Source organism: Pagrus major, chromosome 11, assembly GCF_040436345.1.
Source record: "Pagrus major chromosome 11, Pma_NU_1.0".
NCBI classification, from domain to species: domain Eukaryota; kingdom Metazoa; phylum Chordata; class Actinopteri; order Spariformes; family Sparidae; genus Pagrus; species Pagrus major.
In genome coordinates this window covers 16,282,885-16,297,654 of record NC_133225.1, presented here as the reverse complement: position 1 = coordinate 16,297,654, position 14,770 = coordinate 16,282,885, and the positions used below count along the sequence as shown (strand labels likewise).

The window sequence follows — 14,770 nt, the reverse complement described above, 5'->3', positions numbered from 1 at the left end:
CAGTTGGAGTAAATGCAGCTTACTGATAACCACAATACCCACCTTTTCATAATATCTATCTGAAGTCTTTTACTGATATTTAGAAATGTGTCCCTACAGTTTATGATAGATTGTACTGTTGTCTTGGTTGTGAAATACTTGTAAGGACCCCATGATCCCTTACTTACCCACTACTAACCCAAACTGGTCAGTCAGCTCATCTCCTTCTGGCGACAACAGCTGAAGCATTTCCGTGTTTGGATTTGAGAGGTCGACGTCACAGGAGTGACAAAAATCCCACAATGCACCCGTCCTTTTCACCTCAGCTGAAGTGAACTACATTACATCTGAGAGTGAATAACTTTAAACATATCGCTTCATTTCCTCTGATATATCCGAGAAGTGTTGTTCCTGTTTGGCGTTTGTGTGCTGATATTCTGGGACTGGCTCGCTCTTGTATGTATGCTGTCTGTTGTGAATATGATGGGATTAGCCACTAGCTAAATTAGCTAACGCTGTCATGAGCTAGCTAAGTACAAACATGACTGTAAATAAATAAACAAGGTATTTGATGACATTTAGTTAATTTCGAACAAGGGGCTTTAAAAATATCTTTCATTGCTCTTTAACTGGTTGAAAGTTAGTTGTGCCGTAACAAAATTAACGGCTAGTTAACCTGCTTTTCCTCCAGATGTAGCATTGGGTTTGAATAAATTAGACTCTGGAAGGGTTGTTTAATTTATAACAAATAATTAAAGGGGGATTTTACAAGGCAGGATGAACTGTTAGACATATCTTTTAAAAGTGCTTTGAGATATAATGTGCAATGTTACTTTGTATAAACAACATGCAAGATTTTTACAGGGTTTACATTTGTATTTTCATGATACTACTTAATCTTTTCTAACCCTACAAGCACAAACAATCAAAAAGCAACTGCATTTACAAAAACAGCATTTCAATTGAAAGGGGCACTATGTAGTTTTGAGGAAGAAATTCAGCCTCAGAATCTGGGTAATAATACAAACTCAGCAATAATTATTTTTTCCCCATAACTTAATAAACAAGCTGTTCTCAGAGGAAAAATAGGTCCCCAGAACACTATTAGGCTAGAAATGTGGCAGGGTCCGCCACATATAAACAAAGTCAAACAGTATGAAATTGTGCAAGTTTGTTTATTCAGTCATGAAAACAAAGAGTTTGTTCATTTAGATTGTTTTAGAAATCAGTCTCTTCTGATTAAAACTTCTTTCCCACAACTGCATACTGCACCTTTGAGCTGATGAAATCATTATTTTGTGTGTTTGATAGGTCTCCAGCCTCCCAGCCTCTGGCTTTGGGATCAGGATCTCAATTTAGGATGGATCCAGAATATGAACATCGCCTACTCCGCCAAATCAACATTCAAAATGACAACTTGAGCCCTGTTGTGAGTCACTTCTTACTTTACTAAGTGCCCTTATAAGGTATATGTTGTATTTGTACATCAACACTGAACTTGTGGTATGTCAAGTTAGATTATACTGATCAAAAAAGTGCCCAAACTTCCTTTCATTCATAAATAAGTATACATATACTTCGTCATTTTTGCAGAAACTGCATGGTCGGACACCAACCGCCTCCCCGTTGTCTTCACCCAGTAAACTTGGAGACAGATTCATTCCGACCAGAGCAGGAGCAAACTGGAATATCAACTTCCACAGGATCAATGTATGAACATTTTGTGGTAAATTTATGGAGGAGTTTGTGTTACTTAGGTATTGTTTGGTTGAAATTGATTACTGTTTGAAGAAAGTTTGTGTCTTTTAATCAATAACAATATCCTTTTATATTTAGGAAAATGAAAAGTCACCTAGTCAGAACAGAAAAACAAAGGATGCTTCTTCTGATAATATCAAAGGTAAATACATTTCTTAAATGCATACATACACAAATACATTTCTTTCAAGTATGCACCTAGCATTGTGGTTTTGTGTTGTGGTATAAAATGATATTCTTGCACATGTAGCAGATGGGCTGGCCTACTCTGCTTTGCTGAAGAATGAGCTCCTGGGAGCAGGAATAGAAAAGATCCAGGACCCCCAGACAGAGGACAGGCGACTACAGCCATCAACCCCAGAGAAGAGAAGTCTATTCAGTGTATGAGCATTTCATCTTATATTCCTTAAATATATTGAAAGCAAATTGATCATACAGTGTCAGAACAGACACACATACAATATGCTCTCTGAGTGGGGGAAGAAAACAAAATGAGAGAGTAGAACATCACTATTCAGTCAGTGTACAGTTTTTCTTCAGTGGTTTATGTTATTTTAATGAAGCTGGTAGAGAATATGACGGTATCTGTCCCTGTGTGATCTTTGCAGTATTCACTCAATACCAAAAGTTCATCACCGGACAATGGCACCAACATCTCTCCCTACTCTCTCTCACCTGTCAGCAACAAAAGGTAGAAGCAGCATTTTGTTTTTAGATCTCCACTGCAAACAAACCAAACTGAACATTTTGGCATCAGGGTTTCATAATGTCCAACTTTTTTTCGCAGTCAGAAATTGCTGCGTTCACCAAGAAAGCCAACTCGCAAGATCTCAAAGATCCCTTTTAAAGTCCTGGATGCTCCGGAGCTGCAGGATGACTTCTACCTCAACTTGGTGGACTGGTCGTCTCTCAATGTCCTCAGTGTCGGGCTGGGAACATGTGTTTACCTGTGGAGTGCCTGTACCAGCCAGGTACTGCAGAGATTCTACACAACTCATTTTTGAAAATAGAAAATTTGAATTTGAATTGTTTGATGTGATTGAATTGTCTTTTCCTCAGGTGACAAGGTTGTGTGATTTATCAGTAGAGGGAGACTCAGTCACATCAGTTGGGTGGTCCGAAAGGGTAAGTACACATAGCTTACTGCCTTCCGGAAACTGTCACGGTGGACGTTTGGTGCAGTTAGTCTTTTGTACTGAGAGGATTCTTTGTGTTTTTAGGGTAACCTGGTGGCAGTGGGGACTCACAAAGGCTATGTTCAGATCTGGGACGCTGGTGCTGGGAAGAAACTCTTTGCCCTAGAAGGACACACAGCTAGAGTTGGTGAGAACATTTGCTTAACAAGAATGATGAAGTCACAATGAAAACAACTGAAGAAAAGAAGATAACTAGAAATGGTCAGCATTAAGATGAAGGTTAATAATGCTTGGAGTTTTTGATAGTTGTCTCCTGACAGAAATTATGGATTTTAGTCAAATGTCGAATGTCAAACAATCAAACTTTTTTTGTGTCTGCAGGAGCATTAGCATGGAACGCAGACCAGTTGTCGTCGGGAAGCCGTGATCGTATGATTCTTCAGAGGGATGTGAGGACCCCTCCACTCCAGTCAGAGAGACGGCTGCAGGGACACAGACAGGAAGTGTGTGGCTTAAAGTGGAGCACTGACCATCAGCTGCTCGCTTCTGGTGGCAACGACAACAAGGTACGGTTGTTGTTTTTGTTTATAAACCTGCCTCTATCTTTCTGTGTTTACTTATTGTATTTATTGATGTTGTTATTTGTCACCTCAGCTGCTGGTTTGGAACCACTCCTCACTGAGCCCAGTGCAAACATACATGGATCACCTGGCTGCGGTGAAAGCCATCGCCTGGTCCCCCCACCAGCACGGCCTGCTGGCCTCGGGGGGCGGCACTGCTGACCGCTGTATCCGGTTTTGGAACACTCTGACCTCCCAGCCACTGCAGTGTATGGACACCGGCTCTCAGGTGTGCAACCTGGCCTGGTCCAAACATGCTAATGAGCTGGTAAGTGACTCCAGATAAAGACGATGCACAGTTGTATAACTTGGATTGAGAATAAGGTGCTACATTGCTTATTTCTGAGCGTCAACACACTGCTTGATGATGTGATGATGTAGAAGAGCTACAGTAAATAGGGTGAAAACATTTGATTTACTTAATGTTTTACATTTGTACTTAATTTATATCAGTTGGTAGAGCTTTCTCAATTTGAAATTAGTCTCTTAGTCCAATTTGGTGACACTACCTATTCCTAAACCTATATCCACTACAATTCAGTGATAAAAACGACAACACGCAAACAACTCCAAGGAGGTTTATACCCTTAACAACATTGTAAATTCACATTAATTGTGATAAATTGGCACATCCATAACTCAAGAGTGTTTGAAAGCCTCTAGGTAGTCCCAGTGTTTCTCAGGATTAAGACACCATATGGCCCGCTGTGTTTTTTTGTAAATAATCCTCTAATGAGGCAGAGCAAGGCCTTTGCGCTGTTTCTATATTTAATTGTGAGAAATGCACCTGTTAGCACTTGGAGAAGTGTTGCCTGGTCCCTTTTTAGATGTTAGGCACACAATGTAAAATATGCATTGGGAGACCAACAACTGTCTGTTTGCAGTGATAACATAAATGTGTCTAAAAGAACTTTGTAAAATGTCATCATAATGAACTGCATAAAGCTTCCCCTTTAATCACAATATTGCCTCTTTTTGCAGGTGAGCACTCATGGCTATTCTCAGAACCAGATCTTGGTGTGGAAATATCCAGCTCTCACTCAGGTTGCCAAACTCACAGGACACTCCTACAGAGTGCTCTACCTGGTCAGTTTCTTTCTCATGAGAATGTGATCTTGCTGTTCTTCATGTTCAGCTCCTACTTTTTTGCCAGAACATCTGGCAGATTCATGATTTTATCACTATTTTAGGCCATGTCCCCCGATGGTGAGGCGATAGTGACAGGAGCTGGAGATGAGACCCTACGCTTTTGGAACGTATTCAGTAAAACTAGGTCAACAAAGGTGAGAAAGCACTTTTTGGGAACAGCATTCAGTAATTACAGACCCCTTCGTAATCTGCATCACCATTAACTAAGTTTCTTTCTTTCAGGAATCTGTATCAGTTTTAAATCTCTTCACCAGGATACGGTAACTTTTAAGCAAATATTAAAACTCTAAAACTCTATTTTGAGTGGATTCTGGCATCACCACTGGATCGCTCATCAACATGGTGCTATGGGACAAACAGTACAAGCTGAGACATCTTGTGACATGTTATCACAGAGGAACTCGCAGTGAGAGCAACGGAGCTATTTTTTTTTTCATGCTAACAATTGTTTGGGAAATTCTTTTTGAATTGTGCTCTCATTATGAATGTAGTCATTTATTTTACTCTTCAAAAAATGTATAAATGGGTTGAAGAAATCATAGGCCTTACTTAAAAATATTGCGATACTTTTTTCATTGTTGTGGAATAATGTGGAGAGAGCATTTTTAGTTTTTGTTTAACTCAGGTCTTGTTTATTTAATGCCACAGTGGCTTTGATGGAAAAAAAAAATGCCATTACATATTTTGACTAAAACATGAGACATAATCACCTACTAAGGCCTTTACTGTATGAGCACCATGCTTACTGTCATCCTAGAGTGCTAAGGTTGAGAGTGGTTGGCTGAAATAATGCAGTTTTGCTCCTGTGGACAGAGTCTAATGCTGTGCATCTAGACATATACTACATGGTTGATTCTTTGTAGTAAAGGAAGAAATAAAAGATTATGGAACTGAAGGACTTGTGTGTTTTTTAAATGCTGTGCCTGTATCTAATCCAGAAATTTGATAAAATAGTGGATAGTAGTTTATTAATAATAATAGTGTTTTAACTTTTAGTATCACAGAATAAACAATCAAGTCAAACAATAAAATATCACAATATCCCTAACCAATTTTGAGTAGTGTATGTAAATGGTATGGGCACACGGCTGTGAAGAACAAAAACAGACTGTCCAGAATTACATGGCCAGTAGAATTATAGGGAAAGAGTTAACTGGGATGTATATATATGAAACACAGGTAAAACGAAAGAGAGTCTGTCATCCTGTTCATCCCCTTTTAAAAGGAGTAATAAGACCACCCTCGAGAAGATGCTACATCATTCATACTGAAACCATGTTCATTATTGTCTGTACTGTGCATGATGTGTTATTTATTATTGTGATTTATTACAATCCTGTGAAGCTGAAGGCAAATTTCCACATTTGTGGACAATAAATATTATTATTATTATTAGCATTGCAAATACCACTACAATTTAGTTGCACTTTTGTTGTTATTGTTTTAGATTAGATTTTGTATGTACTGCATCTTAAAATTACAGTTTTGAGATTTGTATGAAGTGTATGCTGCTCATTCATGTGAATATGTATGTTGTCAGCAAGATTTTCCTTTGCAGTGTTGATTTATCACACTTTGAATTTTGTTTATCCTCCCATTAAATTCAATATCATGTCGTTTAATTGACTTTACAGATTCTGTGGTCAATAGTTTGACTTTGATAGTGATATAGGAGTATTTGAAAAATGAGAAAAAAAATGCTAACTAAAGTTAAATCAACTTTTATATAATGTATATTTAATCCGCGCATATTTGTGACTCGTTCAGGTGTTGTCCAGAGTTAACCGTTTGTTTTGATCATGATGGTTTATACTGTGTATCCATGACAACAAACGGCTCCAACCAGCGGCGGCGCTGCCTCAACGGATATCCTGACCGGAAATACAGTGAACGGGCGGGAGGTTGAAAGTTTGAGAATTGCAGATGAAAAAAATAAAAAAAATCTATTACCAAGTTAACTAATGTGAATTAAAGTAAAGACGCATCTTCCACAAGACTAGAGTAAGTTCAAGGAGTACAATAAGCGAATTTAGCGTTAGCAAACTGTGCTAGCTAACGGACAAAACCAGCCTGTTGTTGTTGCTAGCTAGCTCGCTCGTTACAAGCAAGTTGTTTACTTTCTGCTGTCTGTCAGGATGGCGGACAGAAATCTTGTCCAGGAGTTAAAACGTTGGGCGACAGAGGAGTTCAGTCTGCCTCCGGACAGCCTGCCAAATGACGGCTATTTTAAAACGTGAGTACCTTTCCCTCATTAGAAGTCACTTGATTCCTACTTTACAGCGTTGACCAGGCGTGATCATTTGTTTTCTAGGCTCTGTGTTGGGTCAGGGAAGTCGATATGGAAATATGTCATCCAACACGTTTTTCAACAAAGGTTAGTCTTAACTCTGCCTTCCTGGTCTGTCATTTATCAATGGTCAGTGTACTGCTGATTTCTTGTATGTCATCCCAGAGCTCCAAATAAAGAGCGTCATGGCATCTGATGAATGGCTTCACTTCGCACTCTGACTGTGCAGATGTGATAATAATGGATTACAGCTTTTTGACGGTTTCTCTGTTTTCTCAGGAACGTGAGGGTCATGCGTGGGAATCTCCAGTGGTATCCTTTCATGCCCTGATTTCAAAGGATTTCAAACCCACCAGTGTCTTTACACTATAATAATGTCAACGTCATGTGTGCATTTTAGTCATTTAGTTGCTCTTGTAAATTTCATTGAGAGATCACATGGGCAGTAGAGAGTCAGTATCTTGTGCAAAACATATTGCTGGAGAATACATAGATTGTCTTCTGGAGGAGCGCTGGTGGTCCCTGCTCCAAAACTGGCTACTGTCCTATATGCTTCATCTTATTCCTTGTCTCTCTCTCCTGTAGGGGTAGACTTTATCGGGCTGGCTGATTATCAGAGGCCGATATTCAACATTTTCCCTATTATCTGTGTTTCTTTTGTCCAGTTGCTGATAAAATAAGTGTATTTATAATGCACTACTTTGGGTTGTCTCATGCAATGTCCCACCCACAACAATATCTGATTGGTGACCTGTCATAGGTAATAGCTTATTAGCACTGAATAATGTGTATCTGCAAAGTAACTAGTAACTAAAGTTACCAAATACATGTTGTGGAGTGGAAGTATTAAGTAGCAGAAAGTGGAAATACTGAATTAAAGTACGTCAAAATTGTCCTTAAGTACAGTGCTTGAGTAAATTGTAGTTGGTCTCATTCCATCACTGGTTATTCTCAGCTTTGACTATATGATTTTTATTTTTTACTGTAAATGAATATTGGTTCTAATTATCAGTTATCGGTCTCCTTGTTTACTTATAATTTGTATCGGTATCGCCTCTGAAAAAAACATCAGTCGTCCCCTACCCTCCTGTTAATTGCCTACTGTGCTGTTTCATAAAACCCCCCAAAATAAATGTAAACAATTTCCTTGACATTATGATCTTCAAGGTACAAAGTGCTACAAGACAAAGAGGTAGGCTACAACTTGTTTTCTTTCCTTTCCTTGCTGTTCAATTCTGTTTCCTAATTACCTGGGTGGGATACTTGAATAATCTTGATGATACACAATATGGAGTTTTGGTGTTTTTAATCTGCTGGTGTTTTGTCATGCTCAGTTGAAGCAGGCTGAGGGCCAGAGCGAGGCCGCTAAACAGAGAGAGCTACAGAGGAAGATAGAGCAGCTGAGAGCTGAGATCAGTCACCTGGACTCTCAGATCAGTGGTACAGAGGAACAGTTGGCTACACAAGGTAAGTCTGTCACATACAGTAAGGGCTGGGTATCTGATCAGACCACGTTAGTCTTTCAGCAGTTGCTGTGGTCAGAAGGCAGACAGCTGGCTCATATGCTGGTGTTTGATTTGCTTCCATTTTTGGTTATTTAAAGTGATCTCTTGCACCCGCATTTTTTACTAACAGAGCAGTCCATCAGCCATAGCTGGGCACAGGTGGAGGACAGCCAGCGCAGAGAGCTGCTCCTTCAGGCCTTCAGGCAGCGCTGCATCTTGGACCGTAAGGTGCTCTCTGATGACACGCAAAAGATCAGTGGGCACTGCAAGACACTGGAACAAATCGCCAGGTAAGGCAGAACATTGAAAGTTAAAAATAAAACTGAACAAAGTGGGGTAATTTATACATGCGTACTAATCATTTATTAAGCAAGTAAGGACTGTGTTGTGTATTGCAGGAAAGCAGAGATCGAAGTGCTATTTGATCATAAGCCTTCCGGTGGCAGTGATGGTGATGGCCTCAACTGCAAAGCTGCAGCAGAGGCACAGGTCCTGGTAAGCACTGCCTAAATCTGCTCTGTATTTTACTGAGATGAGATTGTCTGGCATATGCACTGTCGGTGTATTGCTGTTATCCCAAGATAACGTCCTCAAATGTCTTGTTTTGTCCACAGCCCAAAGATAGCAAGTTTACTGTCTTAGAAGAGTGAAGAAACCGGAAAATATTCACATTTAGGGAGCTAGAATCAGAGAGTTTTGTCTTTTATATTTCTTGCAAAAATTATCTAAACCTATTATCAAAATAGTTTGCGATTCATTTAATAGTAGACAACTAATCTATTTAAAGTTTCAGCTCTATACACAGTTTGTGTCCGAAATCACTCCCTATTTCCCTATGTTTACCCTCCATCATTTTATTTTAGTGTCCGGTTTCTGACTGTGACATTCATGCAATTAATGGAGAAATCTAAAATTCTCAAAGTGGAACAAAACCAAGTGTCCATGGTGTGCATACACACCCTTTCTGCTAACAAATTTACAATCCAATGCTCTGCAGTTATGTGAATCTACATCTGTGAACGGTGAAGATTAAACGTCTATAGAGTAAACTACTGACTATATAAAGTATTATATAGGGAGTGATTTCAGAGACACAACTTAAACTGGAATTTACAATTCCATCTCATGTTGGAAACAGCAATTGATTCTGTTATGCAATGCCATCTTGAAAGTAATTTCATAGTACTACAGCTGTTGGAGACGCACATTTATTTGATGTCCTTTGGCGACGTGTTAAAAAAACGAAAATAAGACAGTTGATCAGCAATTATTGGCACATATCTGAGTAATGTAGACCAAGATGCCTGTAATACCTCAGCTGCTGACTGAAGGAAGTCATCCATTTTTGTTATTTTTTTCCTGTTAGCGCGAAGTGAGAGAGCTGTGTGACGACAGGGTCCACTTCTATCAGTCTTTACAAGAGAGTGAACTGAAGACTTCTCGTTCTGCAGCCAAACAGTAAGGACTAGTGAATCCAGTATTTCAGTAATCAACAAAATACTGTCTTTGAGATATTATCAACTTCTTCTTTCTTGAATTAATCTCTTCTCTTTTTATTTCCTCTCAGTATGACTCGTGAACAGAGGACTGCCGTGTTTCAGTACTGGCTGAGTGCTGTGGAGGTTGGTGTATTTTGGCCAAATCTCACTTGACGTTTTAGTACTTTTTTTATGTGCTGTTGAATGAACATGTTGTTACTTGTCATGTCATCAGAACATGCTGGGTTGTTATCCACCAAACCACGTCCTCTCGGCGTTGGAGTATTTAGCATCCAAAGAGCAGAAGGAACTAGAGCAGAAACTCTCCTCTCTAGATGTGACACGGGACGTGACAGCTCTACGGTAAACTTGACATTATTATAGTGTTCTCTCTTCGTTTAAGACAATAAAGTAAGTATTCATCTAGCATTTTAATTACAGGTTCCGCTATGAAAACGATCATCTACTGGACATGTCAGCAGAAGAGGATAATGAGTTGCCCTCAGTTAAAACACTCTTAGAGGTGCTAAACATCAACTAACATAACACTATTATATAATAGTCCACAGTGGAAGAAAACATATTAATGTCTTTCCTTTTTATTTGTGGAACTGCACAATTGTTGTTCAAGGCTGCTTGGAAGGAGGTGGAGCAGAGTTTGGTGGAACTGGCCCAGACTCGCTCCAGAGTCCAGAAGCTCCAGAACCAGATGCAGGCCCGCAAGAAGGAGGCTGAGCTTGAGGTGTCTGTTACTGCGGATGAGCTCCACAATGATACCTTAGCACTGTAAGCCGACTCACTGTAAAGTTAATTGATGAGGTTCCCACAAGCGTATTGTTCCAGGAATAATGGAACAGATTTATTTTGTAGTTATTTTAAAGATTTAAGTAAGTTAAGAACTTTGTTTTTCCTTTGTTGCTGCCAGTTCAGCTCTAGAGATGGAACTCCAGTGTGTGATGCAGGTGGCGGCCAGGGATCATATCAGAGACTGGTGTATCCAACTTGACCAACATGCCAGAAGTCGACAGGAGGCCCTTAGGAGCCTCCGCAGCCAGTGGCAGAGCATCCTTGACTTCAGACAACTAGTGGTAAGAGCAAATTCACACAACCTCTGCCAGTGTCTCTCTTTGATCAGGCATTTTCTACATGCTTCCAAAAAAAAAAACGGTTTTCTGTTGTGACTCTTCAGGTTCTCAGACAGGAGCATATCAGAGGTCTGATTAAGGGGAACTCCATGGCCAAGACGGAGCTGATCCGACTGCACACAGAGGTGTGGATGTTCTCCATCTATAACAATGAAGATTATTTATAAGATTTTGGTTGTGTGGGGAAAGAAGTGTTTTTTTCCTCTTTAAACTGAAAGACTTTTCCACAAAAAAAGCAAAATAAACGTCTCTTGAAGATTTCTATGCCTCTGTCTTGTTTCAGTTACAGGAATTTGTCCAGGGCAAACTGGAGCCGCAGTTTGGAGAAGTCACCGCTGCAGCCAACATTCTGAGGAACTCCATTTCCAAGGATGCCAGACAGTTGGGAACGGTTTCTCTTCTTGCGTTGGATCGGAGGACTGTTGAAGGGTAAGAGCAAGTTGCCTGACAACTGAGGGGTTAAACCTCAGTCAGGTGTGTATGTAACCAATGAAATATTACTTTTTTTGTAACAACTAGTTTATCAAAACGGTCTTACATTAACACCCAAACTGAGCACTTGAGTACATATTTTATCACCAGTAAAACATACATAGGACAATAAATCAAAATGGGTTACATTACCTACTCTGACACATTTTCCCTCTCTGTTTTGTTACGTTTCATGATCAATTATAAATTCTCAGAGGGATGTAGATGAGAAAAGCAGAGCAGTATAATCTGACAAGAAATTATCAGACTTCATCAGTAGTGCACCTGTGGCTCTAGCAGCAGCAGGCTCTCATTAAGAGAATGCATCACAAGGAAAAACATTTCAATCACACTTTTGATCAAGTGCTGAACAAAAATAGGGAAGTGACTTTTTTTTCTGTTGTTACAGAATGCAACGAGTCCCTGCATCGTGGTTGTCCATCCATCGCTTGATGTCCCCGACCTTCAGCAGCTTGTGTCAGAGCCTGGCATTTCCACTGTACAGGGTGAGTCTGGGCATATAATGCATTAATCTGTTCTGCTCAAAGAAACACTACATATGCTTAATGTAGAAATAATATAGGAGAAAATAATTAACTATTTAACTAACCATAGTTAGTTGAGATGACACAAGTTGTTTTCACAGTATGAATGTTGTACTGTTGTTTTTGACACATCTTTGGAATCTGCTTGTCATTAAAGAACTGGTGGCTCAGTCACTGACTATAATTTTTCATATAATTTCTCACAATCCAGCATTGTTACGACACGTTAAAAGTTTGTATTTAACTTCCATTCATAATGATGTGAAATTTTCCTGTGGAAACTCGTTGCCTTCATATAAAGTTGAACTAATGAAAAATGATATCCATGAAAATCAGTTTTATTGCACATGGTCACAACACCCACAGCCTTGTATTTTCTAGGCTGTTGTGAATTTGCTTTGAAGGGATATCTCTCAGTCTTACAAACAGTTACGTAATCACACTATGTTCTCTGACTTTGACAGAAAACTATTTTTTCTCCTCCTTTTTACACTCCAGGCTCCAGAGGAGTTGTGTTCCCAGACGCGCTCCCAGCAGCTTGAGTTGCGTTTTCTCCGTCAGTTACTGCAACTTCACTCTGCTACTCTGCAGAAAATACAGAAGGAAGCAGAACTGCTGCATGCATCTGATCAGAATGGTAATCAGGGGAACTTATCAAGAGTGAAGCTTTTATCACGCTTAAAATTAAGAAGTGCAACATTTGTCTGTACACATGCTCTATACGATACACTCTGTCTCTTAGCTCTGCTGTCCAGAGTTGCGGAGGAGGATCAGAAGCTTCTGAAGGCTCTCATACCAAGAGTCAGAGGCCTCACCCAACGCTGTGCCCAAGGACTTTCTTATGGGGCCCAAGTCAAAACTGCCATCTCCTACTGGTGAGGCACATTTCTGAAGCAGATAACCTGTTGTTAAACAATGCACTAGGTTAACTTCCACTAGGTTAATGGTTTAGAGAACATCTGTGTTCAACCTTAATGGAGCCATTATGTACTTGAATGTGACTTACAAGTTATAAACATATGGTGTTCTCGTTTTACTACATTTTCATAATGAAATGTTTAAACATCAAAATACTCAAATTTAAGGAGCTCTGCATTACAATTTGTAGCAATTCACATGTTTTAATCACATTTTTATTGGCCATATGCGAGTGGATTGTTACGTGACTTGAAAAATGAGACCTTCCCCGTCTCTGTCAGTTGCCTATCCAAGCTTGTGGATGATTAGTCGAAGTTGTTTAATGCTGCTGGACTGTGAATTTCTTTGTGAAGGACTCAGGTGGGATTTTCCAAGACAACCCAAAGGATGTAACTTTATGCATGTTCTCAAGTGCCTCGTCTCAGGGCCTCGCTCTGCTCAGCTCACAGAGAGCAACAGTAGCTAACATCCACTAACGTAAACCAACGACCGACTTCCTGCACAATACAGAAGTTCCACAGGGCCCCTTTAAGCATTTCGCACAGCACTGTGCAGAGTAAAATGTCACAAACTATAACAAGAAGGCCCTGTTTTTTCTCTTTACCTATTGTTCCTAGTAAACTCAAGTTTTAACCTTTGATTGCATATCAGTGTTTTCTAAACATTTGTCTCATTTTGGATTTATACTTACAGGATTTAAAGGAAAAGTTCACCCAAAAATGAAAATCATCTACATGCTGATTGAAAGTTGGGTGAAGTTTCATAGTCAACAAAACATTTGTGGAGCTTCACAGCAAAACTGCGCTGTAGCATTCTTCTAAACAGCTGAAGCAGATGGGGACTTGTTTTAAACCATAAAAAAAAATGTAGTCTGCTGTAATGCAAGTCTCTGTAAACCCCACGATTCCAGATTCCTTTGAAAAGATGTAATTTAGAACCACTGCGCCTTGAGGTCTTAAATAATGTCTTTTCAAATCAATTTGGGATCGAGGGGCTTCCAAAGACTTCAATCATGTCGTACAAACTTTATAGAGTCATTGTACTTGAAACAAGTTCCCGTCTACTACAGTTTAGGAGAACTAAACAACAGAACAAGAAGTTCCAAAAATGTTTTGTGGGCTACAGAACTTCACCTGACTTTCCATCAGCTTGGGGGCATGAGTAGATAAGGACTGATTTCCATTTTTGGACAAACTTACCGTTTTAAAGGTCTGGTTATCTGGTTAACCTGTTCTGTTATGTGTGTGTTTGTACATTCAGGTGGGAGAAGCCTGCCCAGCATGTCCTACCTGAGGTCAGTAAAGGAGGACTGACTTATCAACAGTGGCTACAAAGGTGGAAACTTGCTGCCAAAGCCTCTTAGAGGACGCCTTACAACACCTTTCAATGGCAGATTAACCATACTACAGTAGTTAGTAAATGAAACGACAGCTATAACTAAATCACAATATTGTTTTTCTCACATTGTTCATGCTTGTTACCCCTCTGTGTGTCTAATAAATCATTTTAAATCCACTCATTTGCCCTTGTCTTCCTTGAAATGCGTTGAAAAATAGAGTAAAGTTGCTAAAAAAAGCAGCCTCCAGCTCTCTTATTGACCAGGCTGAATCGGTGCTGCATTTTGCACTGAATGAGCACATATCTATCGTTAAGCCCGGTGTCGATCTGTGTCACAATCAGTGCCCAGTCTGTCGTCGATCCTGTACTTGAGGGTACAGTGTGAACTATGAAGCTATCGTTTTGCATGGAGTAACATTGTTCCTTTGTAGCAGAGAAGGG

The 14,770-nt window shown here is 39.7% G+C and overlaps 2 protein-coding genes across 3 annotated transcripts; both read left to right on the top strand.

Annotated features, from left to right (window-relative positions):
• The first annotated feature begins 284 nt into the window (after positions 1-284).
• fzr1a (fizzy/cell division cycle 20 related 1a) lies at positions 285-5,537 on the top strand. Of its 2 annotated transcripts, none has more exons than XM_073476297.1 (14): positions 285-435; positions 1,291-1,408; positions 1,573-1,689; positions 1,816-1,879; positions 1,988-2,118; positions 2,346-2,428; positions 2,525-2,708; positions 2,797-2,862; positions 2,958-3,060; positions 3,255-3,439; positions 3,528-3,761; positions 4,475-4,579; positions 4,684-4,776; positions 4,865-5,537. In XM_073476297.1, the coding sequence occupies exons 2-14, from the start codon at positions 1,340-1,342 to the stop codon at positions 4,904-4,906; spliced, it is 1,476 nt and encodes a 491-aa protein (XP_073332398.1). In that variant the 5' UTR covers positions 285-435; positions 1,291-1,339; the 3' UTR covers positions 4,907-5,537. The 2 variants fall into 2 exon arrangements, with proteins under 2 accessions (XP_073332398.1, XP_073332399.1); XM_073476298.1 differs by having other exon boundaries at positions 350-435; positions 1,991-2,118; positions 4,865-4,996.
• Positions 5,538-6,553: 1,016 nt separating this feature from the next.
• Positions 6,554-14,510, top strand: haus5 (HAUS augmin-like complex, subunit 5). The gene is made up of 20 exons (XM_073476738.1): positions 6,554-6,643; positions 6,777-6,875; positions 6,954-7,016; positions 7,209-7,241; positions 8,097-8,121; positions 8,264-8,396; positions 8,565-8,724; positions 8,833-8,929; positions 9,801-9,892; positions 10,002-10,056; positions 10,148-10,275; positions 10,354-10,435; positions 10,544-10,698; positions 10,838-11,000; positions 11,102-11,182; positions 11,341-11,486; positions 11,938-12,034; positions 12,572-12,710; positions 12,816-12,948; positions 14,252-14,510. The coding sequence occupies exons 2-20, from the start codon at positions 6,778-6,780 to the stop codon at positions 14,352-14,354; spliced, it is 1,983 nt and encodes a 660-aa protein (XP_073332839.1). The 5' UTR covers positions 6,554-6,643; position 6,777; the 3' UTR covers positions 14,355-14,510.
• Positions 14,511-14,770: the final 260 nt, after the last annotated feature.